Source organism: Schistocerca piceifrons, chromosome 11 (genome assembly GCF_021461385.2).
Source record: "Schistocerca piceifrons isolate TAMUIC-IGC-003096 chromosome 11, iqSchPice1.1, whole genome shotgun sequence".
NCBI lineage: Eukaryota > Metazoa > Arthropoda > Insecta > Orthoptera > Acrididae > Schistocerca > Schistocerca piceifrons.
This window is the reverse complement of record NC_060148.1, coordinates 4,377,630-4,393,014: the sequence shown is the minus strand read 5'-3', so window position 1 is coordinate 4,393,014 and position 15,385 is coordinate 4,377,630. Positions and strand designations below refer to the sequence as shown.

At 39.7% G+C, this 15,385-nt stretch overlaps 1 protein-coding gene across 1 annotated transcript in view; it reads right to left on the bottom strand.

Moving 5' to 3' along the window:
- Window positions 1-2,138: 2,138 nt before the first annotated feature.
- LOC124720507 overlaps window positions 2,139-15,385 on the bottom strand; it is a 112,358-nt gene continuing 99,111 nt past the window's right edge. Inside the window, exon 3 of the mRNA XM_047245865.1 lies at window positions 2,139-2,201. Within this exon, the coding sequence (XP_047101821.1) occupies window positions 2,171-2,201 (31 nt within the window). The 3' untranslated portion in view covers window positions 2,139-2,170. The remainder of the gene's footprint in view (window positions 2,202-15,385) is intronic.

Below are 15,385 nucleotides of genomic sequence, written 5' to 3'. Positions count from 1 at the left end.
GCAGAAATTTAAATTTCTTCTCATTCAGGAATGTGTCCTGCAACTCCAAAATACCTCCAGCTGTCAAAACTACACCAGCCGGGGTGGCCGAGCAGTTCTAGGTCCTGGGGTCTGGAACCGCGCGACCGCTACGGTCGCAGGTTCGAATCCTGCCTCGGGCGTGGATGTGTGTGATGTCCTTAGTTAGGTTTAAGTAGTTCTAAGTTCTAGGTGACTGATGACCTCAGAGGTTAAGTCCCATAGTGCTCAGAGCCATTTTTGTCAAAACTACACCAGGCATCCTTCAGCCCAATTTTCAAGTTTTGAAATAAACACAGAGTGTCCTTAAGATGACAGAGAGCCTCACCGCATGTTTGTTCATCAGAACGACTCGGTATCATACTTAGAGCTCTGTATGTTACGAGGCACAACCACTCACGAACGTGCTTTAGAAACCGTGCTGTGGTTAAAGTATTTTGCTGCAGTTTCTCTGTCTTGACAGCATACTCACTGGCTGCTGCAGTCTGGCTGTTAATTAGGGCAGTAGGCGAGCCAACTTTCATTTTCTCGTAATGGTTTGGAATCAAACGCTTCTCACACAGTTGTGGTGCCAGTTAAAGACTTAAACCACTGTCCACCTCAAGCAACTGTTCTACACGATTTATTTGTACCTCATTACGAGGCAGATCACATTCCTCGACAACATTTTGTCAAAGGAAGACTCATTGCCCATTGAATAAGTGGTTCCTCATATTTTTCAAAATGTGTGGTGTATCTGCGAGGAAAATTAGTTTCCTATTATCATTGATTGATTTTTATTGTTGTAGAGACCTCAGAGGTCATCTGAGGCATTACAAAAGTCAATAGTACACAGTATAAATGTTACACAAATAATTACAAAAACAAGAAAAATATTACACAATATAAATATTACACAAATAATTATGGTACCTTCACACAAATACAAAACAGAGAAACTTCTGGTACAAATTGATATTGCATAGTAAATTTAGCCAATTACAGACTTACTCATATATAGAAGCACATAAAAACTGATCACAAAGTGTAGTCATACCCTATTCTTTGCCTCCCTTAAAAATTCATCAGTTTCATAAATGCTGAGCTCAAGAAGAAATTCTTTTACTTTTTTTTTTTGAATTGTTGAATTGGAAGATCCCTGATATGTTGGGGTATGGCATTAAAAATTTTGATGGACTTGTATAAGAAGCACTTTTGTGTTTTTTTTATAGTTACAAGTCCATAAAATTTTTTAATGCCATACCACAAGATATCAGGGATCTTCCAATTCAACAGTTCAAAAAAAAAGGATACTGGTAGAAACTAATTTTGAAAACCTTTTGACAACAATTCCAAATTCTTGCCATTCAGCTCAATTTTGCCCTGCCGTATCTGACACCATGCAGTGAACATTGTTCGAGTGCCCGAGATTCTCTAATAATGTTTATAATGATGTCTTTGACATGAGAACTGGAAAAAAGATGGCCACGTGTAATGGTAAAATGGCTCTAAGCACTATGTGACCTAACATCTGAGGCAATGGTAACCTATGATTTGTTTCCATCTTGAGGTGGTACCATCCAGCATAAAAACTAACACATGAGAAGCTATAGTAGTTGCAAGGGCAAGATTTGATGGAGGTGTGCCATATCATTACCAATGAAGCAGCCATTGCCTCAATCGTATTCGAATGATGGAGTGATACTAACTTCATCCATCGTGGGAGCACGATGCTTCTCCACCGGTAACATGAGGGCAAGCTCGACTTTCAGGGAACTCATTAGCTCCTTCAGCACACCAGGACTAAATTTTACATTCAGTAGTGAACTTCTCAGGGTTCTGTCTGAAGGAAATGGAAATTTATTTTCCAGCAGGACTTTGTACCCCATACTACCACTAGGTGGTCTATTTTTTAGCCCTTTCTGCAGTGTTTCCACTGACCATTTGCTACCCTTACATGTCCCCTTTGTTCATACTGCAAACTGTTCTGCACCGAATAAACCATGCACACTGGCGAGGAGGTTGTCTTTTTCTAAACACACTCCTCTTTTTTTTCTGAGAGAGGATGAGTTTTCTCTTCAAAGCTTCAACTCCAGCCTGAAGCTGTTGTACTAGGTTCTTCAGGATGCTGACTTCATCTTCTGTTGTGTCCAAGTTCTCTGCAGGACTGATGTCATTGGGCACATTTGAAGGCTGTCCAACATCTGGAACATAAATCTGCAATATTGCAATCTTCAAAAATAAAAAGCATTTAATATTATAATATGTTTTTAAGTAGGCAGTAATTGATTCTCAGTAGGCTGTGGTATACGACTTGAAGGTTCATAAGGTGCCAAAACTTAGTTTCGAAGGACAGAAGCAAATTATGAAAATCTGAGTGGTAATATTCCAGGTGTCCTCTTACTACGTTGTAATGGAAAGTAATGCCATATACTAAACTGAAATTGGTGACCAATTATATTTAATTCCCAGCAAACAATACCATAGTGTTTCCAAAAATCTGTACAATCTTTGCTAGGCACCACAGAAATCTGACTGCAATAGAATGTAGCACAGCTTCACCGTGCAACACTTCAATAGCAGTGGAATTACAAGAGCTGTGAGACCAGTGGTACTTAGCGATGTAGGCAGTAGTGCGAGTTATGTTTAAGTGCAAATAAATATTACTTACAATAAAAGATTAAATAATCACAACCAAACCTAACCACAACATTAAACGTATTAGCACCTGTTGTACCACATATTGCCAACAAATCCAAAGCCCTGTATGCAGAGTTTTAAAAACATAAATGGTACAGAAAAGCCACTGACTTTGAAGTAAACTTTAAACGGCTGTGGTAAGAAATCAAAGTATCTATTTTCTCAGATAGGTATAATGATTAACTGCAAATTAGAATACGGTATACACAGTGTCCAATGGCAAGCAGTAGAAACGATGTAGCTAAAAGGTATGAGAAAAGACATTGGTTTTTATTTCCATCAGATACCAATACAAGTGAACTGTTTATGTAAGAGACTGAGCCGTTTCTGGCTCGTGTTATGCTTTGCGTTAAACCTTGGTCGCTATTCTGTGATTAGTCTCCCGCTGTTATTGAGACTGTGGTTTTATCCCCTCTCTCCGCAAAGTTGCAGCAGCAGCGTGTACCGATATTCGTACCCTCGTAATATCTTTGGCCCCGCGCTTACAGTTTCCGACTGGGCCACGTGGGGGAGTTGGTCGGTTGGCAAGGAACGTCGAGGAAGTCTCCGTGGCGCGTGGTTCGGCTGGGGCCGCTGGCGGTGTCCACAGTGTGAGGGGCTGCTCCAATTGCTACGAGGGCCGTGGCTCACCGATCCCGGACACGAAATTTGAGTCTTTACTTAATTTACCAGCCAGCCACAAATGTTCACATTGTGTCGCTTGAATTTCATTGTGGGCTGTTGGGACCTTCCCGTGAGCAACAGTGTGTGTTTTCGAGTTGGCGAAATTCTAGCCCATCCTTCTGTGGAGTTTAACTTAACTCTATTATTTTGAATCGAAGTGCACCAGCGGAATCTTCTGCATTGTGGCAGTTAACGTTCCGGTTACCTGCCCTGGCCGTAGACGTAAATTCGGGCAGTGCATTTTCCTCGTCGTGTTGTGGCTGTCCAGCATGGCGTGTAGTTTGACAGCTGAATGTGTAATTCGTTGTGGGCGCCGATACCTTCTGCGTTGTTCCATTGAACTCCTCGTCGTGTGCTGGTCAGGTGGAGTGGAAGTTATCCTAACACTTGGTCCATTGACTGTCTATCGGTTGGGTTGCCGTCAGATTGAGAATTGTTGGGCCGACTGCCTATCTCCCCTAAGCAAGCGTTAGTGTTTGAATTCCATGCCAGCCCCTGGAAAATTTCTGAGTGCAGTTTGATGTACTGTCTTTTCTTATTTGTCCTTGTTCTTTGTTTCTGTATGGCTTCTAGCCCATTTTAAGTTAAAGTTGTTTACCCTTAAGGCGTGACGTTGTTTGGGCCTTCAGCCTGATTTTAAGAAATGCTTTAAGATAAGGCCTTCTGCCTTTGAAATTCAAATTCCTGTTTTTGGTTTTAAGTTATTGGCTTTCAGTCAGTTTTAAATTAAACTTGTTTTCCCTTGAGGGAATTGAATGGCTCATTTAGTGAGGAATTAAGTTCTAAAATAAATGTTTGGCTTGGTCTGTATTTAATGTTTTCTTTTTTCTTGTAATGTTTGTCAAATCAGTAAAGTACTATGTTTGATTGCAACTGATAGCCATTCATTTTGGCCCCTTTTCCACAAATTAAACTATCTGTCCTGCCCTGAGGGTATAGCAGAGGATTTCAGAGATGTTGTCCATTCTCTAAATTACCGTGTGACAAAGTATTTTGTTCCCACCATCAACAGAGCCTGGACAAGTCAGTTTGAAAAATATACAGCTGTTATAAATGAAATGTTTGAGTCTGCTTCTGTACACAACTGATGCTTAGAATGAGAGTACGATATATAATTTCTAAAGAAGAAAGTCTAAGCTACATATTTAGAACAACTTTTAAAATGTATTTGCTTATTGTACTCAATTTACAAAGTAGATCCCGCGACAACTTCTGCGTTACAAGTAAGTCCATTGTTGGCAAGAATAGTGTTGAAGCAGGGAACCTTATTTTCCAGTTTCATTCCAGTATGTTTCTCTAGTAGGCCAACAGGTTTCCTCTCAGCAGGACCTTTATGTACCACTGGTGGCTTGTGATCACCAAAAATGGTTGGCACAGCATTTGGTTTGCGTTTTTCCACTCCATCAGCTCTGCTGGTTTCAAACTGGTCTGGAGCGAAGTGATTCTGGTAAACAGAAACAGTGCTATCAGTCAATTTAGTTACAAACTTCCTTATTTAAGTGATATAAAAAATTTCAAAACTATACATTATAACTATATATTATAATATAAAATATGTTTTTGTTGTGGTCTTCAGTCCAGAGACTGGTTTGATGCAGCTCTCCATGCTACTCTACCCTGTGCAAGCTTCTTCATCTCCCAGCACCTACTGCAGCCTACATCCTTCTGAATCTGCTCAGTGTATTCATCTCTTGGTCTCACTCTACGATTTTTACCCTCCACGCTGCCCTCCAATACTAAACTGGCGATCCCTTGATGCCTCTGAATACACCCTACCAACCGATCTCTTCTTCTAGTCAAGTTGTGCCACAAATTTCTCTTCTCTCCAATTCCATTCAATACCTCCTCATTAGTTATGTGATCTACCCATCTAATCTTCAGCATTCTTCTGTAGCACCAGATTTCGAAAGCTTCTATCCTCTTCTTGTGTAAACCATTTATCGTCCACGTTTCACTTCCATACATGGCTACACTCCATACAAATACTTTCACAAAAGACTTCCTAACACTTAAATCTATACTTGATGTTAACAAATTTCTCTTGTTCAGAAACGCTTTCCTTGCCATTGCCAGTCTACATTTTATATCCTCTCTACTTCGACCATAGTCAGTTATTTTGCTCCCCAAATAGCAAAACTCCTTTACTACTTGAAGCATCTCATTTCCTAATATAATTCCCTCAACATCACCCGAGTTAACTCGACTACATTCCATTGTCTTCGTTTTGCTATATATAAAATATATGCAATATCAATAGAACTGAACACATGCTACTTATAACTACATACAGTGCAAGAAGCTCAGAAACCTATGAATTAGGTACTGTAGCTATACACGAACATTGTAACACTCAGCTTTTACCAGCAAACTTACTGAAAAAATTTCATTTTACATCACATAACTAACATCTTTCAGGTAATGTATCTTTATACAAGCTTAATTTTCATTAGGTTTAGGTTTCCTGTGTATCAACAAATATTGTGTGATGCGCGTAATCTAGGCCTACCTACACTATGTGATCAAAAGCATCGGGACACCCCGAGAAACATACGTTTTTCGTATTAGGTGAATTGTGCTGCCGCCTACTGACAGGAACTCCATATCAGCGACCTCAGTAGTCATTAGACATCGTGAGGGAGGGGAATGGGGCACTCCGATGAACTCACAGGCTTTGAACGTGGTCGGGTGACTGGGTGTCACTTGTGTCATATGACTGTACGTGATATTTCCACACTCCTAAACATCCCTAGGTCCACTGCTTCCGATTTGATAGCAAAGTGGTAACGTGAAGGGACACGTACAGCACAAAAGCGTACAGGCCGACCTCGTCTGTTGACTGACAGAGACCGCCGACAGTTGAAGAGGGTCGTGATGTGTAATAGGCTGACATCTATCCACACCGTCACACAGGAATCACAAACCGCATCAGAATCCACTGCAAGTACTGTGACAGTTAGGCGGGAGGTGAGAAAACTTGGATTTCATGGTTGAGCAGCTGTTCATAAGCCACACATCACGCCTGTAAATGCCACACGACGCCTCCCTTGCTGTAAGGATCATAAACATTGGATGATTGAACAGTGGAAAAATTTAGTGTGGATTGACGAATCACGGTGCAGAATGTGGCGATCCGATAGCAGGGTGTGAGTATGGCAAATGCCCGGTGAACGTCATCTGCCAGTGTGTGTAGTGCCAAGAGTAAAATTCGGATGTGGTGGTGTTACGATGGGGTCGTGTTTTTGATGTAGGGGGCTTGCACCCCTTGTCGTTTTGCGTGGTCCTATCACAGCACAGGTCTACATTGACGTTCTAAGCACCTTTTTGCTTCCCACTGTTGAACAATTCGGGGATGGTGATTGCATCTTTCAACACGATCGAGCACCTGTTCATAATGCACGGCCTGTGGTTACATGACAATAACATCCCTGTAATGGACTGGCCTGCACAGAGTCCTAACCTGACTCCTACAGAACACCTTTGGGATGTTTTGGAATGCCGACTTCGTGCCAGGAGTCACCGACCGACATCGATACCTCTCCTCAGTGCAGCACTCCGTGAAGAATGGGCTGCCATTCCCAAGAAACCTTCCAGCAGCTGATCGAAAATATGCCTGCGAGAGTGGAAGCTGTCATCAATGCTAAGGGTGGCCCAACACCATACTGAATTCCAGCATTACCGATGGAGGGCGCAACGAACTTGTAAGTCATTTTCAGGCATGTGTCCAGATACTTTTGATCACATAGTGTAGTATTTGCATCTGAGACTGCTGATTATACAAGATGCTGTGTTAAAAGAAGTAATTATAAATATACTGTACTGTTATGACTGACTTTGGAATTCAACTATGCTATTTTTTTCGTTTATTTCAATGTTAGTCGAAACCGTTGTCCTACACTATTAAATGCAAGTAATATTTACTTTAAAGAGGCACGTCAATATCACAATAGTTATTTTCACAAAATTTACTGAAAATGAGGCATTGTTATTGATCTTTAATGTTCAGATAGCCATAATAGATTATTTTTGGGGGACACAACAACATACATTAAAACATCCAAATACTGCACTTTCCGTCTTCAACAGTTGGACCTACAAACTACGGAACGAAAAACAATGTTTACCTATTACATCTTTTGTGTTGCAAAAAGTATGCCTTTATAGCAGTCAGTACATTACAGATTTACTATAAATGTATAGCTTTCAGTATGGTTTGTCCAAAAAAAATAGACTTGCAAACAATGCTCCTTTTAAAAAAAACTTGACCGGCTTGAGGCTGACCACGTGTAATGACGCAGCAAATCTGATCACGTAGTGAGTCAAGATAGAGCAAGTTTGTTACACAGCTATTCTCAAACCAGGAGATGATTTGCACTAATGAATAAAAACTACTTTCCACGCACAAGCGAGAGTTTCTTGTGGGCAGCCAGTTGGCTCCACTGATTTTCATCAGCCATATTCTCCTTCTCGTTGCATCACTCCCTTCAGAAGGAATTCTGTACAGTTTTCCTCCCTTTCTGCCTCGAAACGAAAAGACGATAGCACAGCACTGAGGCATCATTCTACGTAAAACTTTGAAAATACACAGCACTTACCGTGCTTCACACACAACGCTTGGGCCCACAATGGCTGCTAATGTCACGAGATGTGATTTCAGGCAACTGCGGATGGCAGCAAACGCAGCAGAATAGGGTGGCCATACTTCCCTTTAAGCCGGGTTCCCACCGGGCGTGACACGCTGGAGTGAGATATGCTGTCGTGCGGAACACTACCCGTGTGAACGAAGAGACGTGAGTTTGACGGTGACGTCACGGGCAGGCGTGGGGGCTCACGCTTCATATCAAACGTGTTTTTCAGTTGTGAGTTAGCCTCGTCTTCGGCAGTGTCAGATTACAACATCTAGTGCTACGGACAACAAGATGGCAACTAGTGCCATTAAAGGTCGTGTGATCAAGTTGCAAGACGGTGAAACTTTAGAATTTCTGGAACTTTACGCTACTGAGCAGGTCTTGTATGATGTAAACAGAGAAGAATACAGAGACCGAGATGCGAGAATGGCTGCTGCCAAAAGAATTAGTGATGCGCTCCAAATTCCAGGAGTCAGAGCGAAAGAAGTAATTGCGAAATTTAAAAACTTGAGGAGTTCAAATTGTCAGGAACTGAAGAAAAGAATCGAAAGCGAATGGTCTGGAGCTGGCACTGACGAGGTTTATAAACCAAAAATCTTCTGGTTTAACAAGATGAATTCTTTCATTCGCCCATTCGTTCAGCAGCGAGCCACACTATCAAATCTGGTATGTGAAATAAAAGTTTGTTTCCGTATTTGAAATTTTATACATTTTCAAAATTGTTCCTTACATTTACATTATTACAACAGTTTTTACAATGATTATACAGAGTAGTAGGCGTATCATAGGAACTGTACCAGCTTCTTTTAATACAACAATAGCTAGCACTGTAACAATACATTCTTATGATAAAATATATCTAGCAATGCAATTACTTTGTGACACATACTAATTGAAGACAACCATGTACTAAATAACTGAGCACAATATTGACACTGATGTGCTCTACGGTTCTGTATTTGGAACGTCGCCGAGTAGTACATTTTGCCAGGGCACAGCACCTTCATTATTAAAGTAATCACAGTACTTATCCCGAATTCGTTGTGCCTGTCGATGTGGATGTATGTTAACCGTTTGCAGAAGGTTCTGTAGGCCAGTAATTTCCTCTTGACACCACGATCCAGGGAAAATACGATGGTTTTCATCCTCGAAGTCAATTAAACCTCGTGAGATGTAGGCGGGATTCGTTTTCCGCAGCCAGTTGTGCAACGACCAGCAGGATAGTACTACTTTGTCCACCGACTGTATTTTTAAAGATATTGGTTTTTCAAATACTCTAAATTTACTCACATGTATGCCAAAAGTATTTTCTACAACTCTTCGAGCCTTTGAAACTCGATAGTTGTAGATCCTTTCCTATCGAAACATGTTGCGCCGACTGTAAGGTTTCATCAGATAAGTCTTTAGCGGAAACGCATCATCCCCTACAATAACAAAATCAACACTACCAAGTGAGAGAGAATCAAATATGAGAGCTGATTTCTCAGATGACTATTTATTTACAAATTTATAGATCGATCTTATTTTATTACTCAAACGATTACTTTTTTCTATGCTGGTAATATTTTAAATGGTCAATATTATTGTGCTCATCAACCATTTTCGTATTATTGTTTCTTTCTATTCCTTAAATACTTACACCTAGAATACTCGTACATTACTATGTTGAAAATTCAAATAAATAATAAAAGAAAAAGTTGCATACTATATGTTATTGTAACTACCTGTATGTATTCCGTAAGTGCCTTGTGGACCGCTTCGTAGGTTTCAGGTGTAAATTTAGTACTTGTGTACTTTGGAACACGATATAAATATTCTAGACTTTTTTAGTCCCCTGTGGCTAAATAGCGTAAAGTTACTTGAAGTTTAATTTTTGCTTTTACTGCTTGTCTCATATTAGTATCTGATTTTGAAATCAGACGTGAAACGCGTTCCAAAAGGTAGTCAAACTGCGCATGAGACATTCGTAATAAGATGTTGAAATCTTCAGGATAATGGTTTCTTAGTTCCATGTCAACCAAATTATGTGCCCTCGATGTTCTTTGAAGTGTCCAGTTTCTGACCCACCATCGTCTTTTATTCCGTTTTTCTTGGGGTTCCACCAACCGGTTCATTCTCTGTGTCAAAACGGTAGCAAAAACCGAACTCAGCACAGCACAGCTCTCGATAAGGAGCTCGTTCACGGCCGGCTTCGCGCGACAACTGAATTACGCTCTCGTTGACACTTGAACACCGTGTGAACTGTCCACGCCCCACAACTGATGGTTTCCCTCCTGTCGTGGCACAAAAGCGTGGTACACATTCGTGGTCACGCCCCGCGGGAACCAGCTTTATAAAGGGCTGTACCGGTACTGCCCTGGTAAACACTCCACAACTCCAGCGCAGCAACGTGGAGAGCATCTCAACTTACACTGCTGCCAACTTCAGACTTTCTAGCAAAACGGCTTCCTCATGGAATAAAGATGAGACGTGTAGGTGGGACAGATCCTGGAAGTATTCAACGTTCACCTTTCGCATTATAAACACCACACATACTCTACTTGATAGTGTATCCCTTAGCAGTCTCCAAACAAATTCTCGCACTTTCTGAAATTTGGTGCTAATCATTTTCAACTGTATGAGCCAGCTATACGCTATCAGCAGAACTTGAATTTCTATAAGGGCATTGCTTATCTATAAACAGCAAGGTAGCTACGTCAACATCTACTGAATGCAACTCCAGTTACCTACTCAAAACGGTTTTAGCCCTTCCATTTGGTATAAGTTAATTGCATGCATGTACCCTTCCATTATTCTTCTGACATTATTGAGACAATACTCAGCAGTTGAAGTCGATGGAGTAACTTCTGTGAATGATGTTACTTCCCATGTTTTAGTGTGGGAACAGTCTTTTATAAATTTCTGTCAAATCGTAGTTAAAATAAGACACCTCTTTTAAATTACTTATTTCCAGTTCGTTAATGAAGTTACTATGTGTGAACGTGGATTCGACGTACTTCATTGGTAATCGTATACAATTTCATTGCGAGGAGCAAACGATCTGCTGAGTTGGAAGCAGCCTGGCCCCTACTGAAGGAGGCTTGCCACGTACTGATCAGGCCACCATTGGCGAGCACGAGCAGAATCGTGATCAATGGAGGTCAGTGCGCAAAAATGGGTGTCACAACAGCATCCCAAATTAAAGATCACTCTCAACAACACGAGAGACACTGACACCCCAGGTGGACATCCACAATGGTCACTCTGATATCTAAGGCATAAAGGTGGCGTTGGCCAACTGCACAACATGAATGATGGGGGCTACCTGAGAGGATAAAATCAGATCACCTCGATCAGCCAAGATTGTCGAAACAGTGATAACTGGTGAAGTAATGCACCACAAAGGGTAGCTGGCACAGCAGGAAGAAATGAATCATATTAGCAACTTCGAAGAAGATAAAAGACACCAAAGACTGAGTCATCTGTGAGACACCATGGCAGACCATTTTGGCTACCATACTGGAAAGGAAAAGATTAGCCCCAGCTAAGGCTGGAACCTGAGAAAAACCCCAAGGTGTAATATTATTTACTTGTCATTTTCTTATAATATTTTCTTTAGCTATACATGTAGCACATATAAATTCATTGTTCCTGTTTTATCTTTAGCAATATGTATTATTTGTGTGTAAAATTTGTAACAGCAGTCTAAAGAAATAACTTAAAATGGTAAGACTGAACAATACCCACTTTTTGCGAGAAAAGGGATATAAATGCAATAAAAATAAAAGTTGTTAAAAACCTATGGCTGGAAAGGGTAGTTAGCATGCTCTCAAACAGCTTATTTTTTCTGTTTTTATGAATAACAGTTCATATTTCGAGGACATCTATTATGGCAAAAAATATTTCTAGTGAAATTCTGCTCAAAGAAGCTCATATGCATGTTTTAACCAAAACAAACACTTTTGGATTACAGGAGGCCACTCACTGAGAAACAGAAGTACTGAGTTGTTGATAGGCCCAAACAAAAGAAAGAAAACTTGCTAGCTTTATGATTTATTCTTTGAGGAGCTAGACTAACAAAAACCAAAATTCTCTATCTCACTGAAGTATATAGTGATGAAGCTCACTTAAAACAGGAAAAAATGCAACAAAACTGGACATACAATGCGTAATTTGCATTTGCAAAACAAGATGCTGAAATAGCAGGCAAGGATTCATATGAATGTCTCACCTGACACTCAGAAAATTCGCAAATCGAATTAATGTCTAGTAAATTCACTCTTCATTATTAATCATAAGTACCACTATGGAGTAAATGGTTTAGGATGTAAGTATTAGATTTTCAATTTTAAAATGGACAATTTTTAGATCTAGCTGTGCTGCTTGGAAAGAAAATGCTGTAGGATAGATTGAATAAAAGTATTCTGTTTGTGGGCCAGTACAGTGAGAAAGATCTCATTAAGTGCAAAGCAGGCAGTACTGGCCTTCTTGGGTTGAACCAAAAACATGCAAACTCTGAGCAAATGTTCCAACAGTAATTAAGTTTCATTCTTGATAATTTAGCCCTGGCCTTTTTTTTTTTTTTTTTTTTTTTTTTTTTTTTTTTTTTTTTTTGCCAATTGGCAATCATTGCCTCATCACTATTTTGTACCTGATGCTAACATGAGTTAATTCACACAAGGTCAGGTGCTGACGCTACACTCATCTGCTTTGACATGTGATGTCACAGTGAGCCTTGATGTTTTTGAGTCTTTGGGTATGTAGATTGTGTGTTGTAGTATTTGGAGGCTCTCTGTTGAGCTGCATGTTTGTTAGTGATTAGTTTGACATGAATTGAATGTTTCATGTTGGTACTGAAAGAATTTGTGCTGGCTTTCTGGTGAGTTACTTTGAAATTGCATATTTTAGCTGATGGTTTCATTTTAATGTTTGGAAATATTAGTGTCGTGTGTTTGTTGTGGTCGGAGATTTAATATTTTTCTTTTTTCTTCTGTTGTGAAGAAGATATAAATATTTATGAGTAGCTCAAAGGTTGTTGCAATGGGTATAGTTGTTTGCATATATCAAAATTGGTGGTGGTGGAAAGTCTTCATGAATTTTCGGGATTTCCTTGTTGTTGTTGTAGTTGTTGTTGTTGTTTTCTTCAGTCCTGAGACTGGTTTGATGCAGCTCTCCATGTTACCCTATCCTCTGCAAGCTTCTTCATCTCCCAGTACGTACTGCAGCCTTCATCCTTCTGAATCTGCTTAGTGAATTCATCTCTTGGTCTGCCTCTACGATTTTTACCCTCCACGCTGCCCTCCAATATTAAATTGGTGATCCGTTGATGCCTCAGAACATGTCCTACCAACCGATCCCTTCTTCTAGTCAAGTTGTGCCACAAATTTCTCTTCTCCCCTATTGTATTCAATCCTCCTCGTTAGTTACGTGATCTACCCATCTAATCATCAGCATTCTTCTGTAGCACCACATTTCTAAAGCTTCTATTCTCTTCTTGTCTAAACTATTTATCGTCCATGTTTCACCTAAGTCGAAACAAGGCCCCGGGAGTAGACAACATTCCATTAGAACTACTGACAGCCTTGGGAGAGCCAGTCCTGACAAAACTCTACCATCTGGTGAGCAAGATTTATGAGACAGGCGAAATACCCTCAGACTTCAAGAATAATATAATAATTCCAATTCCAAAGAAAGCAGGCATTGACAGACGTGAAAATTACTGAACTATCAGTTTAAAATGTCACGGCTGCAAAATACTAATGCGAATTCTTTGCAGGCGAATGGAAAAACTGGTAGAAGCCTTGTTAGTGTTCGATAATTGTTGGATTGTTATTGGTAGGTATCATGGGTACTGATGTACCATCATTGTTTAGGATACATTTCTGATATTAGTCATATGAGCATCGTTCGGTCTTTTGTACTGAGAACTTTGCTTTACGTAGAGTAAGTGAAAGTGTTGTATCTAGGGCTTTGTCTGAACTATGTGGGTGAAGTGAAATTTGAAACACCATGTTTTAGAGTGGTTGGTTCGTGGTATTGAGGGCTTTGTTGGAGTTGTGTAGCTCAAGTGAAAATTGTGTTGAGTTTTTGAGTTCTGTGTGGATTACTGGTATTGAGGTCTTCATTTGAGATATATAGGCCCTGTGAAATTTACAACAGAAATAGTTTTCATTTTTGTAATTTTTTATTAAATTTTGAGTATTTTGTGTGTGAATAGTTGGGTGAATAGTTGTTTTGCAGTGATGTCATTATTGCCAGTGGGTGGAAGAAATCACTATTCTTTTGAAATTGTGATTGTTTGTTTCTCATGCCACATTAGTAATGTGTATATTGTGAAGTGCTGTGAGAATGCTTAATGTCTTGAAGATGCACCCACAAAATGGCAGTTGTTAAACACTAGCGTCTATCTCCAGCTTCTCACTTACAATTTGATGCAATATGTGACCAGATTAGCTGGATATGTGCTTCAGCATTTGACAACTTAATATTTGTTCAGATGTAGAATATTTTACTCATAAGTACTTCATTGGATGTTGATTTGTACCTCATTGGCGACAGGGTGGTGTACTGTACACACAGAATTCATGTTACTAATCAGTACATGTTTAATACTTTTCTAATTTGGCCTGTTGTGACGATATTCTACTTACTATTGATCTTTTCTATAGTGCCAGGTTCTATCACAAAGTATTTGATAATTCATTCAGTATACCTTTGATTTATTTTCAGAAACACATCACAAATCCAGTACCACACCAGAACTACAGGATTGTACAACTGAACCTCTTCTGCCACCACCCTATATTTTTTTGGGATGGTTACTAAGGATAGGCCATGGTGTATACCAAACATCACTATTTTATATTTTACCATCTGTGCCAAATTAATGTGTCTGTTAATATATTAATGTTAGGGCACTGTCAATAGTAGTATCACAGATACACTTTAAGAAAATGAAACAGTTTACATTCCCCTGTGAAAACCCACTATCATGTAATGTTTATTGAAATGGATGACACTTGTACCTCTTGTGTTGGAGTTACTGTTGCAATGAATGTGATGTTTTAGTATGACATGTTAAAAACAACTGCAGTAAAATAAATTTGTTTATTGCAAAAGGAGTTATGTCTTTTACATATGTTGTTTTGTCTCATTTTATATGAGTGTGTGTTCACAATCCCTTCTCCCATCCCCACCCAGGGAAAGTAATTACAGAATCATTGCATAATGTTACATCCTGTGTGTGTATGTCTTGGAAGGGGGGGGGAGTGCACACACTTTTGAGAATAGTTTATTGGTCCATCCACTAATGATTATAGGTCCAAGGGTAATATTTTTTGACTGAGTTGCTTACATTTCCTCAAAAGTAAAGCTGTGAAAAATATGAAATTAAAATATTTTGTGACTGGGTCTGCATGGAA